The 10,485-nt window shown below is 38.2% G+C and overlaps 2 protein-coding genes across 4 annotated transcripts in view; both read left to right on the forward strand.

Annotated features, from left to right (window-relative positions):
- Positions 1 to 4,228, forward strand: part of LOC108530186 (protocadherin beta-15) — a 172,872-nt gene extending 168,644 nt beyond the window's left edge. Inside the window, exon 2 of one of the 3 annotated variants that reach the window (XM_017872882.1) lies at positions 1 to 4,228. In XM_017872882.1, coding sequence (XP_017728371.1) covers positions 1 to 461 — 461 coding nt within the window. In that variant the 3' untranslated portion in view covers positions 462 to 4,228. The other 2 variants (XM_017872881.1, XM_017872883.1) reach the window with 2 other exon arrangements.
- Positions 1 to 10,485, forward strand: part of LOC108530188 (protocadherin beta-13) — a 61,557-nt gene that overhangs the window by 41,133 nt on the left and 9,939 nt on the right. The window lies entirely within an intron of this gene.

The following is a 10,485-nucleotide window of genomic DNA, read 5'->3' on the forward strand; positions in this document are numbered from 1 at the left end:
CGGCCAAGCACAGGCTGGTGGTGCTGGTCAAGGACAATGGCGAGCCTCCGCTCTCGGCCACCGCCACGCTGCACGTGCTCCTGGTGGACGGCTTCTCCCAGCTCTACCTGCCTCTCCCTGAGGCGGCCCCGGCCCAGGCCCAGGCCGACTCGCTCACAGTCTACCTGGTGGTGGCGTTGGCCTCGGTGTCGTCGCTGTTCCTCTTGTCGGTGCTCCTGTTCGTGGCGGTGCGGCTGTGCAGGAGGAGCAGGGCGGCCTCGGTGGGTCGCTGCTCTGTGCCCGAGGGCCACTTTCCAGGGCATCTGGTGGACGTGAGCGGCACCGGGACCCTATCCCAGAGTTATCAGTACGAGGTGTGTCTGACTGGAGGCTCTGAAAGTAATGATTTCAAGTTCTTGAAGCCTATATTACCCAATATTCTGAGCCAGGACTCTAGGAGGAAATCAGAATATCTAGAATAGTGTAGGTATCTGAAGCTTTCCTATCGTCTGCTAATTTTGTCTTCCTCACTTTTCACCTTAGTTTTTTTAACCCTTTAGTAATCTTTAATTCTACTTTTTAAAAAATTTCTGCTATTGTCTTTAGTAATGTTACTTATTTCCTTGGCCTGGTTGTTAATTAGTTTTCAAATTATTGTATTATTATAAATATTTTATAACAGGAAATTTCACATTTCTGAATAAATTAATAGTATTCCCATATCCCGAAGGGTAATATGAAAGTTAACCCCACCTAATAAACATAACTCTAATTTTGAAAGTACCTGTCACACTATATGACACTACATAAGAATATGATTTTTGAAGTCATATTTTAAAGTTTTTTTTTATAGTTTTTCTTATTTACACAGCTCTGATTTTTTGATAAAAGCTCGGGGTGTAATCATTTCATATTTATCCACGTGTAATTTATTCCAAGCTTCATATTTGGAGTTTTGTTTTTTCCAATTGGGAGCAACATGGATAATTTTAAGCTACTGTTTTCAAGATCACACTTATAAGCATTAGACTTTCATTCTAAAACACGTCATCTCATAAAAATATGTCTGCATAATGTATTCTTTCTCATGTAAATTAACATAGAAAAGACTGATGGGTTCTTTCTTATCTCTATCTAACGTTATGATCCTATCGGGGGGCTGGACAGGCTTTCTAATACCCACATTTCCTGTGTTTAAGGTGTTCCTATAAGGCCAATAGACACTAGGACCAACTAATTCATGTCCTGCAATTTCCTCTTACCACAGCAGGAAAATCTTAATTGAGTCCCAAATTCTGGGCTTAGAGGAACTTCCGATGGTACAGAATGCCAGCATCTACTTGTCTTTGGATGGTGACATTATTCTGATTCATAAGGAATTTGAAAGAAATTACACTGTAGAACTAATATTAGTTAACCAAACAAAATTTATTAAAGGATATGTTGGTGAAGGAGTTAAATTATTTGAGGAAAAACATCTGCTCTCTTGTCAGGACCTTTCTGTCTCCAGGAGCTTCTCAACTTTGCAAATACTCTAGAATCATATTGCATGCAAAATAATGACTACCAAGATGTTCCTGCCCTAATCCCCAGAACCTATGAATATGTTATATTGCAAAGAAATTAAGCTTCAAACGGAATTAAGGTTGCCAATCAGCTAAACTTAAAAGAGGGAGACTCTCCTAGATAATCTGGGTGGGTCTATTTCAATCAGTGGAAAGGCCATAAAAGCAGAGTTGAGTCTTCCCTGAGATGAAAAAGAAATTTCATTTAAGGACGGCAGCTTCAGCTTATGTCCCAGAGTTCCAACCTGCCCCTCCTAACTGCCTGCTGTACAGATTTTGGACTTGTCTAGGCACCTTTCACAACTGAATAAGTCACTTCCTTGCAATAAATTGATTACCATACGTCTCCTGCTGCCTGTTTCTCTGGCTGAACTTGAACACAGATTTTGATACCCGGAAGTGAAATGCTACTGTAATAAACACTTAAAATGTGCAAGTGGCTTCTGAATTGGAAAGTGGGCAGAGGCTGGAAGAACTTTGACAGGTATGACAGAAAAAGCCTCGCTTGCTTTGGACAGACTGTTAGTAGAAATACGTTGTTAACAAATCTGCTAGTAAGGACTCAGAATGAAGTGAGAAGCATGGTGGAGAAACATGTTGCCTTAGAGAATACCTACATCACTTTAAATAGATTGTGGGTAGAAATATAGATGTTAAAGTTTCTGCTGGTGAGGGTGCAGAAATGAGGAAAATATTGGAAATTGAAGAAAAGGGAATGCTTTTATATGGTGGGAGAAAACTTAGCTGAATTGTGTTCTGTAGTTATGTAGAAAGAACTTGTAAGCTATGAACTTGGGAGATTTCGCTGAGATTTTCAGGCAAAGGGTTGAATGTATAGTCTGTTTTTTTTCTTGCTGCTTATAGTAAAATGTGAGAGGGAAAAGAATGAGAGGAATTAGATTGAGAGAAGAACTGTGAGGCAAAAAGGAACCAGGACTTGATGGTTGGGGAAATTCTCACCCTACTCAGACTACAAAAGATGTTAAAATCAGGAGATTCACTGCTAAGGATATATGTTCTGCAGAGAAAGCCACAGACATATCAGGACAACCTTTTACTAGTGCCTTGAAAGAATCAGGTAGTCAATCATACAGAAGGCTCTTTGAAGAGACTAGGTACATGACACGGATATCTTCAGCCACATCAGCAGAAGCCAGGAATATAGACATAATTACTCAGGAAATAACTTCAAAGGAGTCTCTTGTTTAATAAATTGAATCCCTGTGAAATGCACAGGAAATAAGGTTATTGAGAATGTTTAATCAGCAGAAACACTGCTAGCTTGAACTGAAAGGGATAGAGAGAACTAACTAAAGAAGGAGGTGGTACCCCCCCTCTCCAAATTCTGTAAGCAAGAAATAGACTGATAAAACTGCTTAGCTAAAAACATGTGCCAATTCAAATGAAAAAGGAAAGATGGGTCAGAGGATGGAGCTTGAAGTCCAGAGAGTACAGCTCTCAAACCACAGAGGATTAGTCCCAAGCCTTGAAAGCAGGAGTTTCCCTGGATGTATTGCCACGTTCGTTGTTGCAAGTGATTTTTTTTCTGTACTTTTACTTTTTTACAGTTGTCAGACTAGTTTCCAAGTTGTCTGCTTATATATGAGACATTTGTCAGATAAGTAGTGAGGCAGGACATCAGCATGACTTATTTCCCTGCTGATGGGACAAAATGAAGAAACTGGCAGGAACCAGCAGGTGGTGCACAACTGAAGTCAAAAACCCTGCAGGAAGTATCAGGTGGTGCTGAAGGCAATCTTTAATTGCCCTCGCTGCTCATTAGCATAAGAGACTCCCACCAGCCCCATGACAATTCACAAATATCATGGCAACCCAGAAGTTACTGCCCTTTTCCATGGCAACGACCTAGAAGTTACTGTCCCTTTTCCTAGAAAGTTATGAATAACCAGCTCCTCAATTTGCATTAACTCACCTTTTAATTTGCATGTAAGTGAAAGTAGGTATAAGCGGGTATAAATAGAGTTGCCAACACCCCATGAGCTGCTACTGCCAACTCCGGGTGCACTGCAAAAGAGTTAGCCCTGCTCAACAAGGAGCAGTCCGTTTCAATAAAAGATTGCTGTCTAACAGTACCTTCTTGCCCTTGAATTCTTTTATGTGTGAAGCCAAAAACCCTCCTGGGGTAAGCCCTAATCTGGGGCCTTGCCTGTCTTGAATCAGTCATATTGTTTTCCCTGGGGTGTTATCAAGGGACAGTACTCTGAACTACTGCAATTAAATTTATATCATCATTCAGTCATCTCACAATTGGAAAACATATGCAAATAACCGAATTTTCAACGAAATATTCCTGGCTAGTAGCATCTCCAAAAGCTGACTTTGGAGAACAGAATCAGAAAGTGAACTGATAAATGTGAGGCATGTTTTTAAATCTGGACTTAATGGTATCCTGAGCAAGATGACTAAGATGTTTATGCAGCAATCCAGAATACCCTGCCCCATCACAGGCAATAAGTAGCAAGGCTAAACATTTTACTTAGTAAAATTGACTAAATATGGATCCTGAAAATATTCATAAGCAGAACAGCAATCCATGTGTTTTTGTGGATTATGGCTATTTGAAGGATAAGTACCAATTCTCCTCTATGTCACACATAGTACCTAGAACAATTTTGAACATGAGTGACATGTCATTGTTTCTTAGTGAATAAAAAAATTAAAACTAGGCCCGGGGCGCAGTGGCTCAAGCCTGTGAATCCCAGCCTTTGGGAGGTCCGAGACGGGGCGGATCACGTCAGGAATGCGGCCAGCCTGCTAACACGGGGTGGACCAACCACCTGGCTACTATAAAAACTACAAAAAACTAGCCGGGCGACGTGGCGGCGCCTGTATCCCAGGGCTGTACCCGGGGGAGGCTGAACAGGAGAGTGGCGTGAACCCGGGAGGCGGAGCTTGCAGTGGAGCTGAGATCCGGCCACAGCACTCTAGGCCTGGTGCAGAGCGAGACTCCGTCTCAAAAAAAAAAAAAAAAAAAAAAAAAAAAAAAACAAAAAAAAAAAAAAATTTAAGACAGTGAAATAAGTTTTTTGGATACTAGCAGAATAGAGACTCTCATCAACATAAACAGAGCCATTTATTTCACCTATTTTCTCTTTCAGATTTTGTAGACCTCCTTTGAGATTTCTATAAGTCTCATCTTGCCTTTTATGATGTTAATCTAAGGCCATTGGCCTGCTTGCTTTATTTTCCTTCCTTGCTTTTATTTTCTTCCTAAATGGCAATTGGAATACATAGGTAGTTGTGGTCATATGACAGCATTCACAAGGTGGGAGGTACCTTATTCTAACAACTGGAAAGTGGAGGAGAATTTTAATTTCTCCCACAAATGAATTTAAATGAGGGCAATAGTTTTCTGAGAAACCCATTAGCTATATTTTTGGTATAATAAAAATAAGCTGCAGTGTCTCGTCACTATCCTCCAAACCACTACTGAAAACAGCAGCATGGAACTTCTATTTCTAGTTTGATTACTGTAAACATGGAAATTATGTATGATTTTAGACAATTTAGGTAATATGACTATTTAAATGCATATAAAATTATCCCTTTTGGCTGATGGCTGAATTTTTAGAAATGATTTCCTTAAAAGTTGAAAGCTGGGCTGTGCCAGCAGAGGTCTCTCTGGATATTTTGAAGTAATAATGGAGTGTTATGAGTTATCTTCGGCACAGTCCCCTAAGGGTTTTTTAATCTTAGATAAACACTGTGATGATGTATTTTCTTCACAAAAGAACAAAGGAAACATAAACATGATGAATTTTTTTGTCAATCCAAGGCCTATTTCTATAAAAATGGATTCCTTTCCTGTAAAATCAATAGAATATAGGCTCGAATATAGCAAGCTCCCTTCATATGTATTTCCAATCTGTTAAGGGAGAAGCTTGTGTCTTTTTTCCCAAGCAAAGCCAAATAACGTTCAATGAGAGTTCACTTTGGTGATGTTTAATGAAAATTTAACTCAGGTAGAGGCCTCACTGGAATACTCCATGCACAGAAATGTAATCTGGTTAAAACCCTGCAGCCTTTATCCTGGGAAATGTAATAAAAAATAATCAGAATATTGTCTCTATTGCTGAATCAGTAGCCTGGAAATCACTGCAGAAGTTTTACCTACGGGAGGCTATGGGAGCCCTCTTGTGTCATGTGCTCTCAAATGTGAATGAGCAGGTCAAGAACTAAGGATATTCAAAAGATTAAAAATGTCCAAATAGGCAGTTCTGGAAATACCCCAGCATTGTTTGAATATTATATTTGACATGAAATAAAAAGGCATATGAAATACTTTGCCCAAGTTCTGTTCCAAGCTCTCTTTCTGACCAGAAATTTTCATCTGACCATTGTTAGAAGTCTGATCCATGCCAGGGAAGTCAGGCATTCCAAATTTTGGCAGACTGAAAGAATGGAGGTTAAAGATATTCCTGAGCATGCTGCTTGAGGGAACCTTATGTCATTCAACTAGCCTGTCCCTAAATGTTACTCCTCAAATTGTCACTACTGCCATCAACATTCAGAATCATGTTTGAAAAGTGCATGCTCTTCTATATATCTCGTATTTTCTGCATTGAAAATGACTTTCAGAAATTCATACTTTATAGTAACAGAAAATGTACTAACCAGAAAGATCTTTTGCCAAATTAATACTTCTGTTAGTCTAAATTCTTTTGGTTTTAATCAACAGAAACCCAATTCAAATTAGCTCTCAAGATAAAATACAGAATTTATTCAGAAGATATTAGGGTGTATAATGTAATTTAGGATATGTTTGGAAATAAAACTGATTGAAGGGTAAGGCCATAACAATTAGAAACAAGGACTTGACCATTTTTTCTATCCTGCTGGTTTTATTCCCTTTTACTGCAGACCAGCTTCCTTCACATGGAGAAAAATGCACTTATATTTCAAGAGCCTAAAAGTTATTTTAAAACTATTACAAATTGACTCATGCCTTTTCTGGTACCAAGTTTGGAAGTATTGGTGGGCTTATATCAATTCCAAACTAGGGCTAGGAAGCAGGAGATTTGTGCTTGTTGGTTAAATAATATGACTGCTCCTATTTGTTTTACGTGAGTCCAATGGGGCGGAGATATATGCACTCCCTGGAAAAGCGGAGGCAAACGCATATCTGCATGTGTCAGTATTCACCAACACCAATGATTTGAAATTAAGGAAATCACAGTTAACCGTTTTTTCATAATTCTTGTATTTTATGTGTCTGTAAATGTTAAATAAATTTTACTTCACAATCAGGGCAACAGATAGGTGGTAGCGCAATTACTTTGAAAATTCAGGCATTTGTCTGTGTAATGGTTATAGGTGACAATGGCAACTCAACACTGATGCAGAATTTCTGTATACTGCTCAGCACATTAACGAAAACTGATGCCCAATAGTAAGGGCAAAGTAGACTATCTGGAGTGGTGGTGGCAATTGAGAGTGGTTCTTCTTAAAATGGGAATTAAAATCAGTGAGGCCTGAGACATCTATTTTTTCATCAAAATCTTCCATTGAACATTCATTTTAGCTAGCACAGTAGCCATTAGCATATTTTTAAGTGGAGTTTTACTTATACACCTAGATGCCCCTTAATAATATGTTAAAGGAAGAGATGTAATAGCAAAATGACTTAAATACATGAATTCGTTCTTGATCTTTCTATGTTTCTGACTGCAGTAATCATTATTTAACTGACTGGGGCTTTTGATAACTGCATTACTTCTGGTTATCAGCATAGTCACAAAAAAATTAAAATTCTCATAAATTCTGGGACTTTCAGAAGTTGGCACCATACTTACAGCCCCCATTATGAATATTAATGGCTGGAGAACAGCAAATGCCATTTCCTCTAGGGTATTACCATTAGCACCCAATCATCAGTAGTCCCTGTCACTTGTGGCAATGATGGTCATTTTCAAGATAGTATTAATTTGTATACCAAATGAGAGAAGAAAGCTCATTACTACTACTTTCATATTTGGTCTTTCTCTTACCTTTTCCAAAAAACATATTTGATTAATTCCTGACAACCTTCTCACATATAGAAATGCAAGTTTTGAAATGGGCCCAGAGATCCCAATGAGTACTACTCCCTTTGTATCTTACTGTACAAATGTTTTATGGGTAAAGTCTAGAATTTAAAGGCATCTTTAAAGGATTAATACTTTTGTCTTTCTTAGACTGATCTGGAATACCTTGAGAAGAGCATTACCTCCAGTTATCAGCATAGTCACCAAAAGTCAAGAAAATCTATCATGATACATAAATAATGATGCCTCAAACAATTTTAGAAATCTACAGCTACAAATACACAAAATCCCAGAGTCGGTTGTATTTGTGTGTGTGCATTTGTGCCTGTATATGTGTGTGTCTCTGGTGGGTGGCTTTAGTAGACAGTGGCAATAAACTGCAGAGATAAATACCAGAGTAACATTGCTTTTCCAAAACTTTTCCATGTTAAGGTTTTTTTCTTTAATCTGTGAATGTGTTTAATAAAGTTAGCATTAGCAACATATTGTAGAATAGTTTATATTTTCAAATGAAAGGAAATTATTTCTTGCATATGGAACAATCCCAACATTATTGGATTTAGAATTTTCGTGACATTCTGGCCCTGAAGGAGCAGCCCAGGAGAAGGAGCTGTGAAGTAGACATGGTAACTTTTCTCCCAGTGAGATCAAGAAACAATAAAGTTAACAAGAGGATCGGACAGGATGAGGGTGAGGTTAGTGTGGCAAATATGTGCAAGGGCAGGGTGGTTCCTGTCTTTATTTAAAATTTCATATTGTTTCTCATGGGTGTTTACATTAAATTTTAATTTTTACAATATTGCAACAAATAGTATTTATCTCCAAGTTTTGGGATAATGACTTAGAATTTGCATCTCAGTTACTTGCTTCACCTTTGTCCCAGTTGTTGGTTGTTTCCAACTTGCAAGTTCAAATGACCATCACTATGGTAACAGTGATGGCTACAGTTGTGGAATTCAAGCAAAGGAATCAGAAGCAAGTCCTATTCCAAATACGGAGTGGCAGGAGCAACGGTGGAAGAATACAAAGACATCTCATGAGCTGGAGTCCTGCAGACTGGGAATGGAACAGCACCTGTGTGATCATGATTGTCCAGGAAAATTGTTTATAAGTTTTTCCTCCAGGTGACATGCAGCCAAGTCAGTTGTGCTAATTTTGTTGAGAATTTGTGCATCTATGTTCATGAGAGATGTTGATCTACAATTTTTTTTCTTGTGATACCCTTGTCAGGGTTTAGTTTCTGGTCTCATCAAATGACCTGGCAATTGTTTCCTCCTCCTCTTCTTCTAAGAAAGAGTTTATGTAAGATAGTTATTATTTCTACTTCATGTATTTGATAGAATTTACTGCAGAACCCAACCATGAATGACATTTTATTTGTGGGAAGATTTTGAATTGCACACTCAATTTCTTAAATAAATATGCTGCAATTCTAATTTTCTGTTTCCTCTTCTGTCAGCAGCTGGCAGCTTGTGTTTTTTAAGCAAATTTGTCTATTTTATCAAAGATGTTGAAGTTATTGTCATGAAGCTATTGGTAATATTTCTTTTTCATCTTTCAATATATTTAGAATCTGCAATGAAGCCCCCCCTTCATTATGGATATTGATAATTTATGTTTTTCCTCCTTTTGTCTTTATTGGTATTTCTGTCAATGTACCAATTCTATTAATTTTAAAAAACAAACCAATCATTGGTTTTACTGCTTTTCCTATTACTTTGTTTTCTTCCTTTTCTCAGAGGAAAAAAAGGCTGGAGTGCAGTGATGCACTCATAGCTCACTGTGACATCAAACCCCTAGCCTCAAGAGATCCTCCTAAGACCAGGCGCGGTGGCTCACACCTGTAATCCTAGCACTTTGGGACACCAAGGAGGGTGGATCACCTGAGGTCAGGAGTTTGAGACCAGCCTGGCAAACATAGTGAAACCCCATCTCTACTGACAATACAAAAATTAGCCAGACGTGGTGGTGGGCGCCTGTAATCCCAGCTACTCGGGAGCCTGAGGCAGGAGAATTGCTTGAACCCTGGGGGTCAGAGGTTGCAGTGAGCCAAGATTGCGCCACTGCACTCCAGCCTGGGCGAAAAAGCAAATCTCCATCTCACAAAAGAGAGAGAGAGAGAGATCCTCCTGCCTCAACCTCCTGAATAGCTAGGACTACAAGTGCTTACCACGAAATCCAGCTAATTGTTTTTATTTTTATTTTGTGGAGACAGTGCCTCACTATGTTGCCTAAGTTGGCCTCAAACTTCTGGGCTTAAGCAATCCTCCCACCTCAACCTTCAAAAATGCTGGGATTACACATGTGAGCTACCTTTTTTAGCCTCCTTTTTTTCCCTATTTTATTGATTTCTGCTCTTCTGTTTTTATTTCCTTTATTCTATGTATTTTGAGTTTAGTTTTCTCTTTTTGTAGCTTCTCTGAAAGCTTAGATCATTGATTCTAAGCCTTTCTTTTCTAACATACTTGAAAATACATAAAAATATAAATTAAAGGTATAAATTTCTTCCTATATATTACTTAAGTCGTATTTCATGAACTTGACTAGTTTGTGTTTTTATTACCATTCAGTTTGAACTATTCTTGTTTGATCCATTGCTTCACTATAATTGTGTTGCTTAATTTCCAAATATCCAAAAGTAACAGTTTTGATATCCAAAATAATTATTTTTTGGTCTGGGAGTATACTCTGTATAATTTCAACCCTTTGAGATTTATGAAGTCATTAAAAATTATTCAGCATGTAAGTTACCATGGTGAGTTCCCCATGTGTACTTGAAAGAAACGTGTAACCTACAGTTGTTGGTTGAGTATTCCGTAAATATGAATTAAATCAAGTCACTTGACAATGTTTTTAGATCTTCTTTATTCTTTTTTTTTTTTTTTTTTTGAAACGGA

Source organism: Rhinopithecus bieti, unplaced genomic scaffold, assembly GCF_001698545.2.
Source record: "Rhinopithecus bieti isolate Rb0 unplaced genomic scaffold, ASM169854v2 scaffold_7438, whole genome shotgun sequence".
Lineage (NCBI taxonomy): Eukaryota > Metazoa > Chordata > Mammalia > Primates > Cercopithecidae > Rhinopithecus > Rhinopithecus bieti.